The sequence below is a fragment of the Schistocerca serialis genome, chromosome 9 (genome assembly GCF_023864345.2).
Source record: "Schistocerca serialis cubense isolate TAMUIC-IGC-003099 chromosome 9, iqSchSeri2.2, whole genome shotgun sequence".
Taxonomy (NCBI): domain Eukaryota; kingdom Metazoa; phylum Arthropoda; class Insecta; order Orthoptera; family Acrididae; genus Schistocerca; species Schistocerca serialis.
The window spans coordinates 215170828-215197958 of NC_064646.1; the positions used below are offsets into that span (position 1 = coordinate 215170828).

Consider the following 27131-nt stretch of genomic DNA (forward strand, 5'->3'; position numbering starts at 1 on the left):
AGTATGCTGAACGTCTCAGAAGGCCTTCACAGACAGGCAATATCCCCCAGACTTAAATAGATTTCCTGTGCCATATCCCCACACACCCCCAATCCTTCCATTATCACCAAGAACCAACTACCAAGGAGCCCCCTCTTTGTCACCCAATACCACGCTGGATTGGGATAGGTGAATACATCCTTCATCAGGGCTCTGATTATCTGTTATCGTGGCCTGAAATGAGGGCCATCTACCTGATATACTTCCTACCCCATCTAAAGTGGTGTTCCATCACCCACCTGGCCTCAACAACACCTTAGTCCATCCCTCTGCCACTCCCAATTCCAACCCCTTTCTCCAAGGATCATATCCCTGTGGAAGATCCAGTGCAAATACCTGCCCAACCCACCTATCCAGCACTTCCTGTTCCAATCCTGTCACAGCCTTATCCTACCCCTGGGCCACCTCTGAAAGCAGCCATATCATATACCAGCTCTGCTGCAATCATTGCACAACTTTTTTATATCGGTAGGTCTACCGACCAGCTGTCCAGCAGCATGGATGGCTACTGCCAAACTGTGGCAAAGAGCAAAATAGGCCACTCTGTGGCACAACATATTGCTGACATAACATGCTTGATTTCAATGGTTGCTTCACAACCAATGCCATCCAGTTCTTCCCTTCCACCACTAGCTTTTCGGTACTGCAGGTGGGAGCTATAGTAACAACACATTTGTCGTTTACAAAATCCTGCTACCCCTCCCCCTTCCACACCCCACTCTGGATTGCTGCTTTCACTGAATGTGAGAGTTATGTTCTGGCTTCAGCAACCAGAGGTAATAGTCATGTATGCGTGAGGTGTGCCTGCTTGTATGAACGTGTGTGTGTGTGTGTGTGTGTGTGTGTGTGTGTGTGTTTGTTTTCTTTCCCGAAGAAGACCTTGACCGAAAGCTCAATGTGTAGCAGTTTAGCAGTTTTTTCATTGCACGTGTCTGCAACTCAACATGGCATCTTTACAGTGAGTAGTGATCTATCCTTTTCATAATATTGCTGACATTCCAACCTGAACTTTGTTGGGTTCACTTTTTTATCAGAATTAACTTTTCTAAAAAAATTACATATCAATTAAATAATTTGATTTTTGAATTGCAGTGAAAGGAGTGCATTATTTCTTATATGTTTGCAGATATTAATGGATTCCAGTGTAAACTTGTGTTGCTTAAATTGCAACTAAACAAGAAAAATTTGCTTCATTTCTTGAGTTTCTGTGAATTGAAGCATTCTGTGAATTGAAGCAAGAATACATGGAAATAAAATTTTTAAGATTTACTTCCATTATTGATGAAGTCTTCATTATTGATGAAGTCTTCAATGTCTTTCGTATTCGCTTTAAAGATTTTAAATCTCTAGAGCCTGAAATTATTTTCTTTAATAATCCAAAGAAAGTCAGTGTTTTAAGTTTCAGAAGTAATCTTCAAGAATAAATGTGCAGTTTACAAAATGATCTGTTCATGCTATCCAGAAAAGGAACAGATGATGCAATTTTTGAAGTTACGCCAAAGATGGGGCCCAAAACTCGCAGAATTTCTTTGCTCTTAAAATAAAATATCTTTTTGGATCAACAAACATTTGTGAAAGTGCAATTTTTTTTCAGTGAACTACTTTACTCCTGCTCAGTGCTATGTAATAACTAATGAGTTATTGGAACATCAGCTTTGTTTCACTATGAAACAAACTGAAATCAATATTTTAGAGCTAGTCAGGACCAAGTTAGATAAATCCAACCTAAATATTTAAATTTCTTACTAGTATTAGTACGGGAGTTTGAGACAAATCCACACATATTATAAAAGTGTATGTATGTATGTATGTTCTACATCTCCTGTAAACCACTGGATCAATTTCAGCCACACTTGGTACACACTTACTACCTGCAAAGAATTGCTCTGGGGGTAACAACCACCTACCTTCCAAAGGCTTGGGGGTGGAAGTGAAAAAGCACTGAAGCTCATGATGTGCGAATATCCTTACTTTAGTTATCCAATATTTGAGATTGAGAGCACTTAGTGACTTGCAACAAACTTCACAAGCCTTTACGAAACTTTTTCTCGCTGAAAATCCCCACAAAATGATGAAAGGATAAAAGTTTATCATTTACTACATTTTCACTGTTCATGCAGTAAAACTGTCATATGAAGCAAGATGTTTTAATTTATTACTTGCTTACTATTAACTGTATTTGTGGCACATTTTGTCAACAGTATTCACTTGTACCACTGAATGTACCAGCAAAATTTATCACAGTATAACACACTGTTCAGAAGACATCAAATACTGAGACGAGTGAAAAAGTGCAGCATCGTGTATGATATTTTAATTTATTACTTCATTATTAGTAGCTCTATTCACATCACATTTCACAAACAGTATCCATATATGCCATTGAATGCACCTTCAAAAACAAGTTGTTGTAAGACACACACTACAGAAATTATGACCTCATAGATGTTGAGCTGTGTGAAAATGGAACTGCCACATTTGCTAGAGGTACATGTGAAATATGTGTACAGATATGTGTGAAATATGTTACATATGTGTGAAATGTGTTTGACATGTGCATATCCTAAGCTGCTGGAACAATTTCATCCAAATTCAGTACACATATTAGTTATGATCTGGAAAGAAATACTGTGGAATTAAGAACCACCAGACCCCTGTTTGGGTGAGGGGTGAAGGAGGAGATGGACAAGAGAGAGGGGAGAGAAGCAGATGGATAGAGGGGGGTGGAATAGATGGACAGAAAGAGAGGATAGAGGAGGTTGACAGGAGAGGTGGTGAAGGAGGAGATGGACAGAGAGAGGGTGGAGGGAGGAGATGGACTAAGAGAAGATTGGAATAAAATCATACCCAGGTAATGTCATGTACTATGCTTGTAAAGAAATAAAATTCAGAGCTGTAATAGTTTACGTCTTATGACATTTATGTATGTTGAATAAGGAGGACTCACAATGCACAACAACTGCGTCATTCCTGCAATTGGCTATTGTGGCTGTGATGAGCTGTGACAGTATGATGTGAGTCAAGTTGGAGGGAGAAGCAATTGCTAGAGGAGAATGACTTGCAAACCACACTTTGCCAGGCTTCCTCTATGCTTTTACGAATTAGCTCCATCAGTCGTACCTTCACAACCCTATTAAAGTGCAGAGCACGCTCAGTGGTACCCCATCTTGTGACACTCCCAAGCAGACTGGCTCCAGTGCAGTGTGCACCCGATCAGAAGTTATCAGCTCCATTAGCTCGCCATATGGTTCTGTCGAGGTGAGGCCGATTGTGGGACTGGAAAAGCTCAACCGTGTGCATATTTGTGTCACTAATGAAGGAGACTGTCTTTTTCAGGTCACGGCCTAAGTCGCATGCCCTGTTCCTGGCCAAGCAGTTCTCAGCCCACTATTAGTATCTGATCATCTTTAGTTAAATTCATACGTAAAACCCCAAAGCCTTCTGTCACCTGATTTGAGTCCTTTATTGAGCTTAAAAAAGTGAATGACCAAATAGTCTGGGCCTAACTTCTCCTGGAACTGGGATCCTACACTTTTGGCTTGATTATTATGCAGCAGCAGTGTTTTCTTCTTCCTAACATTAGCAATGTTCCTGGTTTACTTGATCATGGACAATATCTGCTGTGGATTTCAAGTTTTGAGTCCTGTACATAGCACAAATTTTCAGTTGTCACTTTAGATGCAAGGAAAATAGTTTGGTAAAAGTAAAAGGAGGGGTGATATAATGCAGAGTACCCACACAAGTCTAAAAGATATTTAGGTTAGAAGCCAGAAGTTGCAGTTTGATTTTAAAGGGATGCTATTTTGAGTTTCAATTTATCATAAAGATTCCTTTCCAATTTCAGGTGTTTGAAGACAATATTAGTGATGGTGCAGACATAAGTTATGGTGCACAATTAGAGGAACAGCAGAATGAACATAATCATCTGGAAGAAAAGTTTGCAGCTCAATGCGCAGGTAACATGCATAAATGGTATATAGCTCTTTGTAACTATATTAATACAATACTGATATATTTAGGTGGAGCTGCATTTATAAAAAATTTCAAACAGAGCTTAACTGAAGCATATATCAATTTGAATATTGGGTATTATTATGTAACTGGATAGTTAAAAAAAATCTACTCTCCAAGTGGTGACAGACTGTTGTGATTGGCAAGCTTTCAGACCCTTGTTGTGGACTGTGCAGGATGAGATTTGAAAACCTGAGAGCTTAAAGGTGGAAGACAGGGTAATATGCTAGACAGAGATTACTACTAAAACATCATGTACGAGTTAATAAGAGTGAGTAAGCTAAGTGCATTATACATAACGGAAGTGGGAGGGGGGGGGGGGGGAATAGACGGGAAAGACAATGAAAGATTTAGAAAACTAAAACCGAGTGAAGCAAAGAGTAGTTACAGTGAAGAAAAGCTGAGACAGAAGAAGTTAACGTAAATTAAGGCCAGGTGGATGGCGAGAACCAAGGACATGTTGCAGTGCTAGTTCCCACCTGCAAAGTGCTGAGAAATGTTGTCTGGGGGAAGAATCCAGATGGTGCGTGTGGTGAAACAGGCACTGAGGTCACAAATGTTATGTTGTAGAGCATGCTGTGCAACAGGATATGGTGAGTTGCCAGTATATATCCTCTGCCAATGCCCATTCATCCTAATTTATAATTTGGTGCTAATCATGCTGGTGTAGAAGGCTGAAGAGTGTTTGGATAATAGCTGGTATATGATGTGTCATTTCACAGGTGGCTCTCCCTTTCATAGTATATGTTTTGCCGGTTACAGGGCTATTATAGGTGGTGGTAGGAGGGTGCATAGGGTATGGCAAGTCTTGCAGCAGGGACAGTCACAGGGGTAGGAGCCATAAGGTAAGGTGCCATAAGGTAAGGTGCCATAAGGTAAGGTGCAGAGGAAGCATAGATTCTGACAAGAATATTTCAGAGATTGGGAAGGTGACGAAAAGCTATTCTAGGTGTGGTGGGCGAAATCTCAGACAGAATGGATCTCATTTCAGGGCATGATTTTAGGAAATCATGGGCCTGTCGAAGTAGCTGATTAACCCATTCCAGACCAGGATAATACCGAGTTACCAATGGTGTACTCTAAAGGTGTTTAGTGGAGGGATCAGCAGTACCAGAATTGGATGTGATGGCCCAGGAAATCTTTTTTTTAATTAGGCTGGTGGGGTAATTACATGCAGTGAAGGCTGAGGAGAGAATGCTGGTGTATTGCTGTAAAGAGCCTGCATCCGAACAAATACGTTTGCCTAGAATGGTAAGGCTGTATGGGAGGGAACGTTTGAAACAGAAAGGATGACAACTGTCAAAATGTACGTATTGTTGTTTGTTGGTAGGTTTAATGTGGACGGAAGTGCATAGCTGGTCTTCGGTGAGGACAAGATCAACATCAAGGAAACCTATGACATCCTTCCTACTCACCTTAATCAACTTTATACTTACCAACAACTACTTCGCCTTTGATGGGCAGACATACAAGGTGTACAACTTTGCTTCCGCCATTTGCCGATAGGCGGTGACAACGGTAAGTAGTGGTCGAAAGAAACAGATCGCAGATGTCAGGCAGTTATCTTGGACCTCGGTCAACATAACCTCATTCAAACATCAGTCAATTTGCGTCTGCATCATAAAGTTGTTCTTGATTGAAAATGTCAGTTTATGAGCCCAATTCTTGTCATTTGTGGGAGGTGTTACTGTTTTGTTTCAATATGAAAAAAACAGCTGCTGAGTCTCATCGAATGCTCTCAAGTATGTATGGTAGGAATGCTATTAGTGAAAGAACGTGCCATGAATGATTTCAACACTTCAAGAACGGTGATTTTAACTTCATAGACCGGGATAGTGGCGAAAGAGAGAATGTTTTCGATGATGCAGAATTGGAGACATTGCTGAGTGAAGACTCACATCAAACTCAAGAAGAATTGGCACGATTAGTGGGAGTGACACAGCAAGTCATTTCAAAATGTCTCAAGGCTACAGGCATGATTCAGAAACAAGGAATTTGGGTCCCGTGTGAGCTGAAACCAAGAGATTTTGAACAGCATTTGTGTGTTTGTGAACAGTTGCTTCAGAAGCAAAAACGGAAGGAATTTCTGCATCACATTGTGACCAGGGATTAAAAATGGGCTCGTTATGATAGCCATAAATGCAAATAATCATGGGGATATCCTGGCCATGTTCATGCGTAACGGCCAAACCGAATATTCACAGCTCCAAGATCATGCTCTGCATTTGGTGGGACCAGCCTAGCGTCATGTACTATGAGGTGTTAAAACCAAGTGAAACAATTACAGGTATTCGTTAACAAATGCAATTAATTTGTTTAAGCAGAATATTAAAAGACAAACGGCTGCAATACAGCAAGAGGCACGATAAAGTGATTTTGCAACACAACAACGCTCGACCCCACATTGAAAAAGAGATCAAAACGTAATTGGAAATGTTAAAATGGGAAGTCCTACCCAACCTGCCATTTTCTCCAGACATTGCTCTTTCTGGTTATCACATGTTTAGATCAATGGTGCATGACCTGGCTGGCCAACACTTCCGATGTCATGAAGAAGTCACAAATTGGATCGATTCGTGGATCGATTCAAAAGATGAAAAATTTTTTTAACATGGGATTCGTACACTGCCCAAAAGATGGGAGAAAGTAGTGGCCAGCGATGTAACGTACTTTGAATGATACATGTGTAACCAGTTTGTTTCATTAAAGCCTCAAATGTTGGGGAAAAAATGGCGGAAGTAAAGTTGTACAACTTGTACAAACGGATCAGGGGCATAGCCATGGGAACCAGGATAGTTCCTTCATATGCCAACCTTGTGATGGGTCACTTGGAAGGGGCTTTCCTGGGATCCATAAGTCTTCAGCCGCTGGTTTGGTTTAGATACATTCATGACATATTTATCATATGCACTCATAGTGAGGCTGACCTGCCAAAAGTCCTGGAATATCTGAATTCCTTCTCGCAATTAAATTTCTGAATCCCATGCCACTTTCCTTGATGTTGATCTCATCCGCACTGAAGGTCAGCTACACACTTCTGTCCACATTAAACCTACCAACAAACAACAGAACTTACATTTTGACAGTTGCCATCCTTTCCATGTCAAACATTCCCTCCCATACAGCTTTGGCATCCAAGGCAAACATATTTATTCAGATGCAGACTCTTTACAGCAATACACCAGCATTCTCACCTCAGCTTTCACTGCATGTAATTACCCCACCAGCCTAGTTAAGAGGCAGATTTCCCGGGCCATCACATCCAATCCTGGTACTGCTGATCGCCCCACTAAACAGCTTCGGAGCACACCATTGGTGAACCCGTATTATCCTGGTCTGGAATGCGTTAACCAGCTACTTTGACAGAGCCAGGATTTCCTAAAATCATGCCCTAAAATGAGAGCCATTCTGTCTGAGATTTTGCCCACCACACCTAGGATAGCTTTCTGTCGCCCTCACAGTCTTTGCAATATTCTTGTCAGACTCTATGCTCCCTCTGCACCCATCTCACTCCTGTGACCATTTCCTCTGCAAGACTTTCCCCATGCACCCTCCTACCACCACCTATAATTGACCTGTAACTGGCAAGACATATAATACTATCAAAGGGAGAGCGACCTGCGAAATGACACATTCGTATACCAGCTGTTACCCAAGCCCTGTTCAGTCTTATACACCGGCATGACTACCACCAAATTATCAACTAGGATGAATGGGCATTGGCAGGGGGTATATACTGGCAACTCGCCATATCCTGTTGCAGAGCGTGCTCTACAACATGACATTTGTGACCTCGGCGCCTGTTTCACCTCTCACGCCATCTGGATTCTTCCCCCAGACATCAGTTTCTCAGAACTCCGCAGGTGGGAACTAGCACTACAACATGTTCTTTGTTCTTGCCACCCACCTGGCCTCAGTTTGTGTTAATTTCTTTCATCTCAGCTTTTCTTCACTGTAACTACTCTTTGCTTCACTCGGTTTTAGTTTTCTACATCTTTCATCGTCTTTCCCATCTCTTTTTCACCACCCGTCTTACTTATATTACATACAATGCACTCAGCTTACTCATACTTATTAACTCATGCACGGTGTTTTAGTAGTAATCTCTGTCTTGCATAGTATTCTGTCTTCCACCTTTAAGCTCTCAGGTTTTCAGATCTCGTCCGATGCCATCCCCAACAATCAGTTTTTTCTTCTCATCTCGTACGATAAGTCTTCCATGCCCCTTACTGCGTTCTTTGGGATTGGGATTATTATATTCTTCTTGAAGTCTGAGGGTATTTCGCCTGTCTCATACATCTTTCTCACCAGATGGTAGAGTTTTGTCAGGACTGGCTCTCCCAAGGTTGTCAGTAGTTCTAATGGAATGTTGTCTACTCCGGGGGCCTTGTTTCGACTCAGGTCTTTCAGTGCTCTGTCAAACTCTTCATGCAATATCATATCTCCCATTTCATCTTTATCTACATCCTCTTCCATTTCCATAATATTGTCCTCTAGTACATCGCCCTTGTATAGCCCCTCTATATACTCCTTCCACCTTTCTGCTTTCCTTTCTTTGCTTAGAACTCCTTTCTAACAGGTCGTGGGAAAATATTGTGATTGGTGGTTTGAAAAGCATTACATTCAAAGTAAATATCCTTTTACGTAAGTTGAACTATGTGCGTGAATGTACCATGATTTTCTTAAATCACAGAGTGTTCGACTCTCATTTCAAAATCAACTCTTCGATGGTGAGCCATTTAGAAGAATTTCAATCTTGATATTCATGCAAGTGGTTCTCCTTTCTCCAAAGGTCTCTTTAATTTTCCTGTAGGCAGTATCTATCTTACCCCTAGTGAGATAAGCCTGTACATCCTTACATTTGTCCTCTAGCCATCCCTGCTTAGCCATTTTGCACTCCCTGTCGATATCATTTTTGAGACGTTTGTATTCCTTTTTGCCTGCTTCATTTATGGCATTTTTATATTTTCTCCTTTCATCAATTAAATTCAATATTTCTTCTGTTATCCAAGGGTTTCTACTAGCCCTCGTCTTTTTATGTATTTGATCCTCTGCTGCCTTCACTATTTCATCCCTCAAAGCTACCCATTCTTCTTCTACTGTATTTCTTTCCCCCATTCCTGTCAATTGTTCCCTTATGCTCTCCCTGAAACTGTGTACAATCTCTGGTTCTTTCAGTTTATTCAGGTCCCATCTCCTTAAATTCCCACCTTTTTGCAGTTTCTTCAGTTTTAATCTACAGTTCATAACCAATAGATTGTGGTCAGAGTCCACATCTGCCCCTGGAAATGTCTTACAATTTAAAACCTGGTTCCTAAATCTCTGTCTTACCATTATATAATCTATCTGATACCTTTTAGTATCTCCAGGGTTCTTCCTTGTATACAACCTTCTTTGATGATTCTTAAACCAAGTATTAGCTATGATTAAGTTATGCTCTGCACAAAATTCTACCAGGCGGCTTCCTCTTTCATTTCTTTGCCCCAATCCATATTCACCTACTATGTTTCCTTCTCTCCCTTTTCCTACTGACGAATTCCAGTCACCCATGACTATTAAATTTTTGTCTCCCTTCACTACCTGAGTAATTTCTTTTTGCAGAATAATACTTCAACAATAAAACATAAAGGAGAGAAAAAATGAAAATAACTTAAATTACAAAGGAAATGTGCCTTATATGACAACACACTATGCTCATGCAAGCATCTGCCAACACCAGACTGTGTCAAAGACTTTAGGAAGACAATGCAATGCTTCATAACAACAAATTGCCTCCGATGATTGTGAAGTCACAACTGTTTACATTAGATTCATTCTAGCAGTTACTAGTGGGCTCATGCGCATGCGCAGTTGAGTCGCATATGAGTAGTAGATTCTCCCACTTCTGGCTACGGGAATGTGGCTAATGGCTGTGCAAGCAGTCACAGCAAGCAGCTAGATGCTACCAGGAAAAGGGGGTGCCCAATACTTAACCTTCAGAAAAAAAAACTTGTTTTACAAAGCGCCTAGCATTCAGCGCACGCTGGTCTATTGATTATTCATATGATTTTAAAACACATCCTTGTTGGTTTTTGAACATTTTTGAACATATTTTAAGTTTATTTCTGAATGAATCATAAATTGATTTTTGAATGCATGCATAGTGTGTGTGATGCCTCTGTCAGGAGAATCCTCGTCGCATCTAGAAATAAACTTTCCGCAGACAAAAGTGGACGGGGCTATATGAGCTGGGCGGAGTAAAGCCGAATGGATGAATGCCAATCACTGTCTGATTATGTGGTCGATTGGGTTTGCGAATGATCAACGTTGTTATAATTACTAGTGAAATCCATAGATTCAGACCACGAGAATGGAAATAAATGACTAACAGAAATAACAGGTGAGAAAGATTATGTATTATCTTCTCGGTGTATCCAAAAAAATGAAACTTTGACAGAAAATTTTTGGACAGATTGCTACAATAGTAAGGACCAGCTTTACAGTCCCCAGCTAGCACCCGCTTAAGTTCTGTTCTGCAAGTAACACAGAAAACGTGTTGTACGAACATCAACAACGCCTAACCAGAGAATAATCGCAGGATAACTAAACATGTGATTCTGGCAGGTTTAGTGAAGTTAATCAGCAAACAAATTTTGTCAATAGCAGGAATAGCTACAGAATTGGTGATGACAAGATTGTTTGTTAGAATGAGGAAGGAGAAGAAATAGGGACATCACACAAATTATGGAAGAATAAGACGATTCTAAATTTACATAAAAATTTCGTAATGCTACTTTTCGATCTCATGCTTGAGAAATGGTGCATATGAATGAAATGTGAAACTGTTTCCTAATATAAAACTTTTTGCTTGTAGTAGGCCTAATAGGCATTTGATATTGGTACTGAGTGAATTCTATTCTGTTGTGTCATAAAAATGACCATTTGTGCCAAAACAGTCTCGTTTATTTGGTGTGTGTTACAAAATTGCTACAATATTAGAAAGACCTATTTTGTTTTATCTAGCAGACAGTGACAAAATAGATGCAATCAGATTGAGAAATCAGACCAGCCTTGGGTATTATTTGTATTAAAAGCTTTTTCAGTATTAAATAACAACATTTCAGTTTTTCATGTAGCAAAACGTTTGTTGATCTTTGATGAGGTAATAGATTCAGTCACAGAAAGGAAAGCATGCCATGTAAAGCTATAGCAAGATTAGAGAGAAAAGAATGCTAGAGCTAAGGATTGAATAAATGTGTACTTTCTGGCTTGTGTCTTGTCTTTATTGGTTTTATGTATCCTATATTTAATTTTATGTCACACAAAACAGCAAGTTACTAGCTAATAGGCAATAAAGAGTGCCAATTTTCTGGGGAGTTCTTGTTCTCCCAATTATAAATAATCCCATCCGATATTAATTGAGAGGTTTTTTTTTTAAGAGAGAGAGAGAGAGAGAGAGAGAGAGAGAGAGAGAGAGAGAGAGAGGCAGGCTGACAAACCGGCCGACTGGGAGCAGGAGAGGCACAACAGGACATTTCAGTTTCCATTGTCTTAAATATAGTTTGATGGCATCCATTACAAAATAAACAAGTTTCAATTCCACAGAGCAAAATACAGTGATGTGCGATAGAAGAATGCTGTATAAAGAGGCATGGCACTGTACTTTGGCACACTTAAGACCAAATAACATGTCTTACATTTCCTCGAACACATACGTTTTATGTTTCAAACTTTTCAAAAAGGTGTGCGCTACAAGATGAACTTATTTTTGAAAATTCGATTTTTTTTAATATTGACCCGGTTAGCAAATATCATAGATCTGGGGCTGATGTGCAGAGCAGTCTGAGTTATAGTGGGTAGTCTCCACATGACCCATGTTTACATTTAGTGATTTTGCTGTTTCCCCTTTGTTTACTCTCATGTCAAGTGAAAACAAAACGGAAATCTGTGGCCAGGAGCTATCAAGTGAATTAAAATATATTCACATAATTACGGGAGGTTAAAATATGTTATTAGTTTTAAATTTTATTTTATTTCCACCTTTCTGACAGTCAAGCATTAATTGCCTTGCAGAACAATGAAGTTATTTTTGTCTGTTTGCTAAAGAAATTTGGGTTTTATGAACCTTTTCCACAGAAGCAGTCAATGTATTTGAAATGAAATGTTTAATTCCACAGTACTGGCTAGTTTCAACTGTCTGCTGCAGTTCAAGTGCACGTTTTCATCTTATAGCACATACGAGATTATGCCATAATAAAGAATCAAAAATGATATAGTACAGTACTGGTGGTCCAAGAAAATTTACATCCTGAAAACCACACTGGAAAGCTTAATATCAGGTTGATGTCTACTTCATTCAGAATCTGGACATATGAATGTGCACTTTAAGTATGCACTTTAAATGTGCACATTTTAGTATGGTTCATGAAATTCCGATGCTCTTGGAGTATCCTCTGGTGTCCTGTTTCTTTTATGACATAGTGTATGGTCTTTCAATGTTTTACATGTATGAACATATGCGCTTCCTACTTCATGGCAGCTGCGCAAGCGTGGTGTCACCTGTTATTTGCACTCTCTGGCAACTGCTGAAAAGAACCTATTTCTAACAGGTCGTGGGAAAATATTGTGATTGGTGGTTTGAAAAGCATTACATTCAAAGTAAATATCCTTTTACGTAAGTTGAACTATGTGCGTGAATGTACCATGATTTTCTTAAATCACAGAGTGTTCGACTCTCATTTCAAAATCAACTCTTCGATGGTGAGCCATTTAGAAGAATTTCAAACCCTGAAGATCAGACATTAATGTCATTATTAAAAATTTTACTGGCTCATCTTAAAGTGTAACAGGCGCAAAAAAGATCAACATTATGTGTGAAAGCTTAGCTTCTCTTGCAGCTTATTAACCTTAGAGACCAATATTATATGTGGAAGCTTTGCTTTACTTGTAGCAACACTGTGTATATTAATTTAAACTATTAACTTCATGTAGTATGTGTATATGGTATGGGGGTTAGAAATGAAAGAGGAAGCTACCTGGTAGAATTTTGCACAGAGCATAACTTAATCATAGCTAACACTTGGTTCAAGAATCATGAAAGAAGGTTGTGTACATGGAAGAAGCCTGGAGATACTGAAAGGTTTCAGATAGATTATATAATGGTAAAACAGAGATTTAGGAACCAGGTTTTAAATTGTAAGACATTTCCAGGGGCAGATGTGGACTCTGACCACAATCTGTTGGTTATGAACTGTAGATTAAAACTGAAGAAACTGCAAAAAGGTGGGAATTTAAGGAGATGGGACCTGGATAAACTGACTAAACCAGATGTTGTAGAGAGTTTCAGGGAGAGCATAAGGGAACAATTGACAAGAATGGGGGAAAGAAATACAGTGGAAGAAGAATGGGTAGCTTTGAGGGATGAAGTAGTGAAGGCAGCAGAGGATCAAGTAGGTAAAAAGACGAGGGCTAGTAGAAATCCTTGGGTAATTGATGAAAGGAGAAAATATAAAAATGCCATAAATGAAGCAGGCAAAAAGGAATACAAACGTCTCAAAAATGAGATCGACAGGGAGTGCAAAATGGCTAAGCAGGGATGGCTAGAGGACAAATGTAAGGATGTAGAGGCTTATCTCATTAGGGGTAAGATAGATACTGCTACAGGAAAATTAAAGAAACCTTTGGAGAAAAAAGAACCACTTGTATGAATATCAAGAGCTCAGATGGATACCCAGTTTTAAGCAACAAAGGGAAAGCAGAAAGGTGGAAGGAGTATATAGAGGTTCTACACAAGGGCGATGTACTTGAGGCAATGTTATGGAAATGGAAGAGGATGTAGATGAAGATGAAATGGGAGATATGATACTGCGTGAAGAGTTTGACAGAGCACTGAAAGACCTAAGTCGAAACAAGGTCCCGGGAGTAGACAACATTCCATTAGAACTACTGATAGCCTTGGGAGAGCCAGTCCTGACAAAACTCTACCATCTGGTGCGCAAAATGTATGAGACAGGTGAAATACCCTCAGACTTCAAGAAGAATATAATAATTCAAATCCCAAAGAAAGCAGGTGTTGACAGATGTGAAAATTACCGAACTATCAGTTTAATAAGTCACAGCTGCAAAATACTAACACGAATTCTTTTAAGACAAATGGAAAAACTGGTAGAAGCCAATCTCGGGAAAGATCAGGTTGGATTCCATAGAAATATTGGAACACGTGAGGCAATACTGACCCTATGACTTATCTTAGAAGCTAGATTAAGAAAAGACAAACCGATGTTTCTAGCATTTGTAGACTTAGAGAAAGCTTTCGACAATATTGACTGGAATACTCTCTTCCAAATTTTAAAGGTGGCAGGGGTAAAATACAGGGAGCGAAAGGCAATTTACAATTTGTACAGAAAGCAGATGGCAGTTATAAGAGTCAAGGGACATGAAAGGGAAGCAGTGGTTGGGAAGGGAGTGAGGCAGGGTTGTAGCCTCTCCCTGATGCTATTCAATTTGTATATTGAGCAAGCAGTAAAGGAAACAAAAGAAAAATTCAGAGTAGGTATTAAAATCAATGGAGAAGAAATAAAAACTTTAAGGTTCACCGATGACATTGTAATTCTGTCAGAGACAGCAAAAGGACTTGGATGAACAGTTGAACGGAATGGAGATTATCTTGAAAGGAGGATATAAGATGAACATCAACAAAAGCAAGTCAAGGATAATGGAATGTAGTCGAATTAAGTTGGGTGCTGCTGAGGGAATTAGATTAGGAAATGAAGCATTAAGGGATCACCAGTTTAGTATTGGAGGGCAGCATGGAGGGTAAAAATCGTAGAGGGAGACCAAGAGATGAATTCACTAAGCACATTCAGAAGGATGTAGGCTGCAGTATGTACTGGAAGATGAAGCAGCTTGCACAGGATAGAGTAGCATGGAGAGCTGCATCAAATCAGTCCCAGGACTGATGACCACAACAGCAACAACAACAACTTCCCCTGTTTGTGTGTTCGTGCTACTTAACAGTGATTTTACTGTTGGCTGACTACATCACATGTCCTATGCTCTGAATATCGGCTGGCGAGATTACATGAGATGAGCTGTGACTGGCTTACAAAAGTGCACCACACTCTCGATTTCAATGATTCGGAAAGTAACATGCAGTGTTTGGTGGACTTCCAATGTACACTTTTGTAATACAAAAGTACACAGTGCACATGTTGCTGCACTGCAAAGATATTTCACTTAGCACGGAAAAAGTGTGTTTTCACTTGGGAGAAAGTGTATTTTTAACTGGGAAATCCAGGAAAAATCTGGGAATATTTTTTCCTAGTCCACGCATACACCCTGCATGAACAAATGGAAATAAGGTAGATAGTGCAACTGTCAAGATTTGCACAGTTATGCGCTGTTTTCATTACAATACAGATCCAGAGATAGTTGGGGCAAGAAACCAAATGAAAAGCAATAATGCTGTAGCATGTCACTGGAGACTGTGGGTCTCTTCTAGCAAAATACTCAGAAGGTATCCCTAAACAATCTCTGAAAATCTGTCAGAGTTCTGATTCACCTTGTGTACTGGATCATATCTTGAGCTTTTAATCCACCCGTCCCTCACATCATTTGTTGATTGTCTCAGTCTTTACAGTTATCTCTTTTAATAAGCTTTGAGCGGAGTAAGTTTTACAATAAACTTTTTTCTTACCTTCTTGTCTAGTAATTGGCTCCAGTTCTTCATGTCTAGCGGCTGATTCTTGAAGTTGAAATTTTTGACATTGTAGAACCTCATGGTTCCAGTTGATGTAATTATACTGAAGTAAGCCTGCCATAGAATTTCTGTTTTCATGTTAATTTTATTCTCTCACATTTTTCTCTATCACACTGTCATTACAATTTCCATGCCAACAAAACCATAAATTACATTGTTATTTCCAAAAATAAAAACATGTCCGATCACGCCAATGGCACTCCCTCTACCAGTTGACTCTGTGTTACTAACAATATTCCAAAGAGTTTACAAATTTTCTTGAGAAATGAATTTCCATTAATTTCTATTATTATTTTATAAATAATCCAGAAATACATTTAATAAATTGCACTAAATTATGTAATTAATGATAGAAATTTTAAGCGTGGCAAATATTTTGTAATTTCAGTTATTTCTTAAAAAAAAGTTCAACTGTATATTCAGAGCTAAAGTGCGCGTCATTTATGACGGCGGCCGAGTTTAGGTTCGTTCTGCGCATCTGACGTCACAAAACACAGTCAGCCAATGAACAGAGAATGACGTTGCCAGAGCTCGACTGCAGTGCATAGCACAGACGAGTGTCTTCAGTTTTAGAGACGTTCAGTCATAAATAAAGTAATTGAACAAAAGCAATGTCTTGATAGCAGACTTTCTTTTATAGAAAGTTTGGAAAAAGCATTCTTTATACCAATTGCTTCATATTCTATTAATTAATTAAACCAAACAAGCAATAAGCCTCCTAATTCAGGCGATAGCAAGGAAAGGTGTTTGTATCATTCTCACTAACCACTTTTTCGCAATAAAGAACAGCGGTAATTGTTTATTTCCTATTACACTTCGACTAAATGTGAGTAATTCATAGTCATACCAACAGTGTTTGTTGGTATTTTGCGTGATATTTTAAAGTCCTCTTGGAGGTATATTGAATGACTAGCTGCGTTATCGTAATGGTTATAGTGTATGGCTGCTAAGCGAAAGGTTCTGAGTTCAACCCTTGATCGGTGCTTAATATTTTCTTTATTTAAAAACAATATCGAGTGTCTCACTTCATGAATTTTATTCGTTTGAATGTAATTTTTTGAAATTTCTAGTGGCAACTAAAATCGACCATACGGAAAGTATATGCTATGGACTTTTACCTCTGCAAACTCTTCAAAATTTGTGCAGTGGTTTACTACATCTAATGCTGCACAATAACTGCGCTGAACATCAAAACAAAATTAAGTCATTTATGGGGGGAAGGTATTAGTCAAGAAGATGTGTAAAAATCAAATTTTTGGGCCAAATAGTTTTTTTGAAATCGAATGATAAAGTGTGTCAAAGCAGTCGAAACACCATGTGTCTGCACAGGCGAGCAGTGCAATGATGACAAAATCGCGCACATCACGGAATGCGGGGAGCACGTCTCTGTAGCAGCGAAAGGGTTAATGTGTCCGTGATGGCTTTACTTCATAAACTGCATGCTCCCCCCTAAACATAAGTCTGCGAACTATACTATGGCGCTGTTTCTTTTGGCGCGTACAACTGGCAGCGCAGCAATCTCCCGTGTCTGGGTGGGCATGCACGAACCACCGAGATAAAAGAATTGAACTATAGTACACATTGATTGTAACAACGAAAATAAAGTAATTTCTTTTCATGGCTTTTAGCTTAAATTATAACACACCATGTACAAAATCATATGAAATTCTTTTAGAAAATCAGCTGAGATAATATCAACCTGTTTAAAAAGTGGAATATATTTTTGCTATCAATACCTCGAGAAGGGTGACCCTTTACAAACTCAATCTTCTTTTCTTCATAAAAACATGTGTTCTGAACAAACCAAAATGAGTCAAAGTACCTCCTGCCGATGGCAGATGATTGAGCCCTTGTCCATGTCTGTCATATTGTTTTAGTAAGTCGGGAATGTACATTTTAGTACACAGAGTACTGTAGAATAAGAGCACTGTCTGTGAGTTTAGCCATGTAATTTGTGTATAAACCATTCTCTGACTTTCCTTGCTTCCAGAACTTCTTTCATTGCAAAGAATGCAGAACTACCAAAAATGTGTAAATATATGGAAAGTACTGATAGACTGATATATCATGCCTCTCCATGATAATTGCTCATGATGCGATTGATGTGTCTTGTCTCTCCACGAGAACTGCTCATGATGCTCAGTTTAAGGACTGTTGCCCAACAGAGGCAGAAATCTGTGTTTGAGTTCTTGCTCAGCACATAGATTTAATGTGTAAAGGAGATTAATTTAGGCACATAGTGTGCTCTAGAGTGAAACAACTCATCACAGAATTTCAGCAATATTGGTGATAACATGCGGTGTTTAAAATGAGACTTGAAATCATTAAATTAAAGCATAAAACCAGGTAGAATTGGTGGTATGTTTTGGAGACATAGCGTAGGTATCATTGAAAGGAAAAGTCATTCAAGATCTGAAATGAAGAAATTGTGCAGTACAAGTCAGAAGTAATGATTGAGTATAACAGTTGAGAATCAAATTCCAAAACATTAACAGCAGCCCATGTAAAACTCTTAGTGTCTTTTGTCACAGTGTATATAATATATGATGTCTTGAGTGGTGTCTTCAGTTGAATATCTTAGTTTAAAGATGCAGGGGCATATAAAATAGAATGGCCACAGAAACAGAATCATGGGTTAAGTAAATTAAAGATTTTGATTCATTGACAGAATCTTAAAAAATAGTATGCACTCACCAAAGCAATTGCTGTTCTTTATAATATTAACCTTTTACTCCATCAATCTGGATAAGTAGTTGAGCATGCAAAAACATATTGGTGACAGATTGAGTTTAGGGAAGGGTAGCATAGTTTGTGATTAGTGAAATTTGTGTAGATCATTGCAAAATATGTTAGAATGAGTGTTCTTGGAAGAGAACTGTGACATCTCTTTTATAGAAGCTAGAAAGTATTCAGTAAATATCTTAAAGCTTTTTGTGGCTGGCCACGTAACATTCTTGCAGAGCCAGGCTTCTTGTCACTCTTGCAGTAGAGGTAAAGACGGAACATGATAGATACAATTGTGCAGAAAAGAATAAAAAAAAAAGGTAACTTCTTCATAATTCACTGACAAATTGAAAAGAAAAAAGAACTTATAATTTAGTATCATGCACATCAATATAACTCTATCTCAGTTTCCCCTTCTCAATATACAATTTCTGCCATTTGAGTATGTCATAACCCAAGCACTCAGCTGTGTGTGGGAAGTAGTTGCTGCCTTAATTACTCGATTATGGTTTTGTTCATTGTCATATTGTTGTACTGATTTGCTTGCTTCTATATTTGCCTTTATTTTGCAATTATATTACAGATTCTTCTGTTTCATTGGTATATCTTTCATTTTCCATGAGGTCCTGTGCCACTGAACTAATAAATAAAATTTTCTATAAATTTTGTATAGAATTTTAAAAGCTAATTGCTTCATGGGCTACTAATATTTAAGGTATTCCCTTTTGAGAGAGAGAACTCTGCTTCTTACACTGTCAGGGAGCAGTAGCAAAATTTATAGTTTAAGGTGTATCTGTAGAGGTAATAGAATTCTTCAGAGATGATGTAGCAGAACAAATTTACCTGTTTGAGATAAGGAATCCTTATATGGAAATGACTGAGTCAGAAGTTTCAAGACCAAACATGTGGTCTAATTTTTCCAGTAAAATATGAGAACCCTTGAATAATTGTTCGTATGGTGTTGATTCTTCAAACTAATTGGGCGCAGATTCGGTCCAGTGACATGATGCATTGTTGTATCTAAAACTTCCATCATTATTTGGGTCAAAATGGTCCCCAACAGATGAACATAAACATTTACTGTCAATGATCAGTTTACTTGGAGTAGAGGACCCAGTCCGTTTCACGTACACTCAGCCCACACTGTTATGGAGTCACCATCAGCTTGCACCGTGCCTTGTTGACAGATTGGCCCATTCCTTTATGAGGTCCACATCAGTCTCAAACCCTACCATCACTTCTTACCAACTGAAATTGGAACGCATCTGTCCAGGCCATGATTTTTCAGTTGTCTAGGGTCAAACTGATATGGTCACGAGCCCAGGGGAGGTGCTGCAGGCACTGTTGTGCTGTTCACAAAGGCACTTGCATTGGTCATCTGCTGCCATAGCCCATTCATGCCAGTTTTCTCCCCATTGTCCTAATGGTTATGTTTGTTGTACATCCCACATTGATTTCTGCAGTTATTTCATGCAATGTTGCTCGTCTGTAAGCACTGACAACTCTAGGAAAACACCACTGCTCTCATTTGACAAGTGAAGGCCCTCAGCTGTTGGCTTTGTCCGTGATGGGAGATAATACCATAATACCTGACATTTGGTATTCTCGGCAAGCTCTTGACACTGTGGCTTGGAATTCCGTAACTTGGAATATTGAATTCTGTAACGATTTCTAAAATGGAATGTCCACTATGTCTAACTTGAACTAGCATTCTGTATTCAAAGTCTGTTTATTCCCACTGTATGGCCATAATCACATTGGAAACCTTTTCACAAGAATCACCTGAGTACAAATGACAGCTTCACCAATGCACCATCCTTTTGTACTTTGTGTACATGATACTACCACCATCAGTATAAATGCATAGTGCTATCTCATGACTTCTGTCACCTCAGCGTAAAAGGGCTATAAATTGTTTAGCTTTCAGACAAGTCGTCTTTCAGACACACTCTGTTGTCCTCTTTCAGGCACACTCTGTTGTCTCGTGATGTTGCTACCTGGCAAAGGAAAACAAAATAAAAATAGTTGCCAGGTTATCAGGATAAAAGAAATAAAAGAAAACAGAAAAGGAAATGAGCGATAGGGTGAGTATGCAATAGACAAAAACTGAAATGAGTAAATGTCTGTCATGACTTATGAGGAAATGTTCAAATAAGTTAGAGGTTACGTACCAGATGAGAGAGGAGGCTAAAGAAGTGGCAAATTGGAAAATTGTGAAGGAAAATGTGTTGTTGAGGTCAAAGCCAGGAGAAGTTCGATAGTATAGGAAGATGCAACAAAGTGGTGGGATGTGTTTTGGAAGCATAAATAATAGGAAATACAGGATGCAGGAAACTGGAGTTGTATCACTGCATGAGAAGTTACCCTATGAAAATTGTGAGTGAGGTTGTAACTATAAGGTGGCACAGAAGTAAGGATCCAGGACATCTTGTGGTGGAAAGAGTGTATTTGAACAAGATGTGAAATAAGAAAAATATTGTCATAAATAAAATAGAAAGAAACATTCCACATGGAAAATATATTAAAAACAAAGATTCCATGACTTACCAAATGGGAAAGCGCTGGTACCATGTATGATGCTTCTATACTTATCTACTGGCAGTACTAAAGATTTTACCTCCTGATGATAACCTTTGTGAGTATATTTGAAAACAGTTTCCCTAAGGAAACAGTGAAATTTAGTTGTAAGGAACCATCTAAAAAGCCATGGTATATTAAAGGGATAAAAATATCTTGTAAACAGAAAAGGGAAATATATCTTATAGCTAGAAGGAGTAATGATCTAGAAACAGGCAAACATTATAAAAACTACTTTATTGTGTTAAGAAAAGTTATTAAAAAGTCCAGGAGTACGTGCATTATGTCTGAGATTAGGACCACTGATAATGGAATTAAAACAACTTGGAATATTGTTAAAAGGAAAGCAGGACAACCGAGAGCACAGGAAGACTATTTCTATCAGGCTCAATGAAAAGTTTATTAACAGAAAGTCATAAGTAGAAAATATTATAATAATAATTTTCTAAGTGTTATAGAGAAAATAGGATCCAGCCTTTCATTAGAAAATGAAAATGGAAGAGGCAATACCTATGCAATTTGATAAAACTGAAATTCAACTCAACCCTCATACTGACATTCACTCAAAAATAAAAGCTCACATGGAATTGACAGCATTTCCAAAAGAGTACTAAAAGCTTGTTCCCAACAGATAAGCAGGGTTCTCAACACATATGTAGTTCACTGAAACAGAGCATTTTTCTGGATAAACTGAAATACGCTATTTTTAAATCATTGCATAAAAAAGGGGCTGGGTCTGATGCTAACAACTACTCCCAATCCCACTTTTGGCAGCTTCATCAAAAATTCTTGAAAAATTAATTTATTCAACAGTAGCTTCACATATTTGTAAAAATGAAGTACTAACAAAGTGTCAGTTTGGTTTTCAGAAAGGCTCTTTGACAGAAAATGGTATAGATATTCTTTCAGTGATCAGATATTAAATTCTCTGAATAACGAAACATCACCCATTGGGATTTTTGTGATTTCTCGAAGGCTTTTGATTGTGTGAATTGTGAAATTATTCTGGATGAGCTTGCGTTTTGTGGTATCAGTTAGACAATCCACAAATATTTTAATTCGTACTTAACTCGAAAAATGCCTCAAACAAGGGAGGTATCAAGAATGGTGTGTGACAGGGCTTTGTTGGGTCCCTTTAGCTTTTAATGTATGTTAATGACTTGACACTCTATATTCATGAAGATGCAAAGCCAGTTCTTTTTGCTGATGATACAAGCAGGGTAATCTCACCCAACAAACAAGAATTAGCTGAGGAAATTGTAAATAACGTCTTTCAGAAGATTATTAAGTGGTTCTCTGCAAATGGACTCCCACAAAATTTTGAGAAAACATGGTATACACAGTTCTGTACAGTAAATGGCATAACACCATTGATAAATATAGATTTTGAACAGAATTCTGTTGCTAAGGTAGAATATTTAAAATTCCTGGGTGTTTACATTGATGAGAAATTGAATTTGAAGAAACACATTGATGATCTGGTGAAATGTTTGGGTTCAGCTACTTATGCTGTTAGGCTTATTGCAAATTTTGGTGATAATTAGTAAATTAGTCTACTCGGTAATTCACCCTAAAGAGAAAAAATATTCACTGCACGAAAGTGTGTAACGAGAATAATAACTGGAGCCCATCCAAGATCACCTTGCAGACATTAATTAAGGAACTCAGGATTTTCACAGTACCTTTGCAACACATGTATTCACTTACGAAATTTGTTATTAATAACCCATTCCAATTCAAAAATAATTGCAAGTGTATAGGTACAACATTAAAAGGTAAGATGATCTTCACTACTCTGGGTTAAATCTGACTTTGGCACACAAATGAGTGATTTATGCTGCCACAAAGATCTGTGGTCATTTACCAAATAGCATTAAAAGACTGACAGATAGCCAACCAGCTTTTAAAAACAAATTAAAAGAATTTGTAAATGACAACTCCTTTTACTGAATTGATAAGTTTTTAGATATGAACTAGTAATTGTAAAAAAAATATGTATATATAAATAAATAAAAATAATCATGTGAAGAAAACTTATGTTAAACTGACACATTCCACATCATTATGAAATGTTGTATTCATAATCTATTGAACAAGTATGAATGTAATGTAGAGCCATAGCGTCAGAAGACAGATACTGCACATGTTTTGCAGTGTCTTCATTTCCTGCAGGAATTTGTTTATTACAGTCTTTTAATAATTATTTGTAAAATACATACAATAAATAATTTTTTCATCTGAAGGGTCAAATTTGTGTGACAACCTACATTACTGACTTCAATCCTATTTTCTTCTCCCTTTACTTTTTCTACAGATTTTATTCTTAGGTTTTGTTTCTTTAACCTGTCGTTATTAAAATGCTACCATACATCTGGTTTTTGAAATCTACCGTTATCAAGTTTACATTTTCCTTATATTTTTGTAATGAGGTAGCAAAGGTTATTTATAAAGGATTTATACAATATACACTAGAGTGCTGTTTATAATTTATTTTGGTTGAATTGAAAGTTAAGTCGCTATCTACAAGCATGAATATTCACTGGTTCACTTGTCTCACAAAAGAGTGTTACCAAAATGCTGCACAAAACCAAACAGTCAAATGATCAGGGAAGCATGCATGCTACTTTGCGAGAAAATATGTTAACTGTCTGCTAAATGTCACGCCTTTAGGTCTTTTAAAGCTAGGAGTATAATTCTGGAATACAATTACTGTTTTCTTTTTCTACAATCTTCCTCTGCTTGTTGCACCACCATAGCTGAAGAACGTGATAGCAATTTCCATTGTTTTTCACCTTTCTATTTGTTTATTTTTTATTGATTACAAAGCTAAGAATTATTGTTTCTGATGAATTTAAATATTCAAAGCCAATTACATCCTTTGTAATTCAAGTATCATTAGATGACTTCATGGTTGCAAGCTTTACGTATGCTTACTTGTCTGTGTACTTCTACAGCAGGTTTGGGGAAGCTGACAGCAGAATGCATTCGTCGAACTAGTGCAGTTGACTCTGATGTGAGTACATATATCCTTTTTTTTCACAAAAAATAAAAAAAGAACTGGAATTTGTAATGTATGAGCTTGTGCGATCATTTAGTTACTATGACATGATAATGTGAAGGAACAGAAAGAAATAAAGGGAGGTCTAGTAAATACGACTTTTTTCTTAAAAAAAAAAAGTGTGTTTATAGGAATTGAACATGTAAGTTCAGAAATCCTGACTGAAATCCTTCTCTGTAAGACAGATTGATTTCTCTTATCTAGTTATTTGAATGGGTTTTGAGCTATTTTTGCCTGGCTACCTTGGGTTTGATATGTGCTAAGCTGCCATGATTTGTTTCCTTTAGGGTACTACAGGCAGCCCATTGTTGATACTTTTTGTATACAATGCTGCAGTGTCATCCTCAGCTCAACATCCTGTCTACTCCTTATAAAGACTTTCTTCCTGTTGACCCTGCCCTTCTAATTCCATGTTAAGTCCAGATTAGAAAGCTATTGAAACTTTAACTTTTTGTTGCATGTAGCAACTTACAGTTCTGTTTAGTTTTTATTTTTAATTGTTTCTACCTGCCTACAAAGTTTTCTGTTATGAACATCATAATTGTTAATCTCTATCTAATAATGTGTTTGTTACAGGAGGATGATCCAACATCTCCAGATGAAGGTGTCGTAGAGGATGTTGAGACAGAATTTTTGACGAACAAAGCCAACAACGAACCAGTTTCTGAAAAAGTGTCTACTGAAGGTATTAATCCAGTAAAATCCAATGTGAAGAAGTTAATTTATTTTTCTTTTATCACATATATTAAAACACACTGTTAACCCTTGTGGTTGATGACTGTGTAAAAATTTAGTAGTGATAGCCATATAAATGAAGGAAGATTGCTGTCCACTAGTGCAAACACATATTTGTTGTAACTACTGTGCCCCAGAAGATTAAAACCTACTAAAATTGCAATGTTTTTGTAGTGCATGGTGTAAGATTTCTCACAGATAAAGTAGTAGTAGGTTGAAATCAGATTAGACCATTCACTTTTAGCTCCAACAAATTTAATTTTGATATATTGTAAAATTTAAATGGAAAGAATGAAGGATCAAATGGTGATACAAACCATTTGAAAGAATGTTTTCATGGCTCTGCAACAAATGACATCAAGAGAAAAATGATGTATTGATCTGATGGCATTATAATTAGAGTTGTAAATTGAACAATGGAAACTCCAGGTAGGAATATCAACAATGTATGAAAAGATAGATTGCTGTTTAGCATAGAGATAACATGCTAAGCTACAGACTGACACAAGTAAAAGACACTTACACGTAAGCTTTCAGCCACAGCCTTCATCAGAAAAAGAGGAACACACACCATTTATTGACACAAGCAAACTCGCCTTGCACACACGTGGCTGCCAACTCAGGCAGCTTGGCCTGAGGTGTGTAATTTCCATCAAAATGTTGCAGTTGTGAAGTAAGTCCTTCCAGAATAACAGCAAGCTCTGTATTTCCCATTCTCAGTTTCTCTTTCACATAATTTTACAAATGTCCACTAAACTGATATAGCACAAGAAGAGATGTCTTCTTCAGTAAAGCACTTTTCCTTCTCTACCACACTCTGTTAATCCATAATTTCATACTAGTTTCATCCATCCAACCAACCTTCGTCATTTGCATGAACGACAACACCTGGTGGTGATATTTCAGAAAGTTTTGGCATTGTTTTGCATTTGAAAATGATCATTGGACTAAGTTTAGTACCATCAGAACAACATGAAAGGGCAGCAGTGTAGTGCACTTTTTCATGTCCTCTTGTTTTTATAGTTCCAGTTTTAGCACCTTTCTTTTAATCGGCACATTAAATGTCAGAGTGGTTTTGTCCATATTCAATATTTGGCTTAGTTCCACACTGGTTTTCTTTTGATGTTGAGCAATAAACAATGCAAAGATAATATTTTTTCTTCGTGAATTTGTGGCATTTTCTGAGATATTTTGGTTTGGTTCACTTGCCAAGTCCATGACGCTTCATAAACCTGTAGCACCAACCAACTCCACCCCTACAAACTGTTAAGTTCCATTGTACTGCTAATTTGCGAGTGTGTATTTGAATCATTTTTGTATGAATTCCAGTGTCATTTTGATGGTGTCCTTGAATCCATTTCAATGTGTCAACTTCTGGTTATGGCCATTTTGCATTCAGTCTTCTATTTGCGTATTTAGTCCTCGTCTTTTTTTACTAGCCTGCCAGTCATGAATGGTTTTATCTGATGGTTTAGGGCCAAAATGCTGCTCAGCTGCTGTGCTTCTATGTTCTTCTGCATATTCAATTACCATACTTTCAATTTAGACAATGTTTTGGGTTTATGATGGCAGGGCAGGTGGGAGACAGTGTTAACAAGCTTGTGAATCCCCGAAACTCATGTTCGTCACATCGGTGCACTACTGCTGCCAGTTGAACCCAGTGTTGCCAGATAGAGATAGGTTTCCTGTGGCATTGAATATATGGCCATTTTTAAGACTGGTGGGAATTTTAAATCAAACACTAGACATTTTTATGTTGATTTTGAGTATAAGGCAATTTTTCAGAGAAAAAAGTGCAGCTTGTATTCTGTAAATTACTGTAGCACATTTTGGAGTATGAAGATCAAATGCCAAAACAGCAATCATTTCTACATAGGTCAAAGTGGCAGAAATTTGAGAATGAGGTTTACCAACTGTCTTTAAAAACCAGTGGAATTCTGCTAAAACAAAGGAACAAACTGCTTTTACAAAAGCATGTAGCAAGGCTGAGCATTGCAAGTTAGGAATGAATCTGTAGAAAAGAGCAATGAGTGTAAATTACCAATTTGCTAAAGATTCGTGGCTTTTGAGAAAGCTTTTGACTCAGATTCAACTAAATATATAGTGACAGCCCTTGAGAAACAAAGCATTGATATAACTTACATTAATTTGGTGAAGAATGTATAGAGCATTTCACAATTCCTATTGCAGGCTTCTAGAGGTTTTAGAGGGGACTTGGTATATAATTTTTTGATAAGAAACCCATGTCCA

The 27131-nt window shown here is 37.8% G+C and overlaps 1 protein-coding gene across 4 annotated transcripts in view; it reads left to right on the forward strand.

Annotated features, from left to right (window-relative positions):
* Positions 1–27131, forward strand: part of LOC126419820 (small G protein signaling modulator 1-like) — a 275459-nt gene that overhangs the window by 166473 nt on the left and 81855 nt on the right. For all 4 annotated transcript variants that reach the window (XM_050087048.1, XM_050087049.1, XM_050087050.1 and 1 more), the window contains 3 exons: positions 3884–3995; positions 24043–24101; positions 24723–24831. In XM_050087048.1, coding sequence (XP_049943005.1) covers positions 3884–3995; positions 24043–24101; positions 24723–24831 — 280 coding nt within the window. The remainder of the gene's footprint in view (positions 1–3883; positions 3996–24042; positions 24102–24722; positions 24832–27131) is intronic.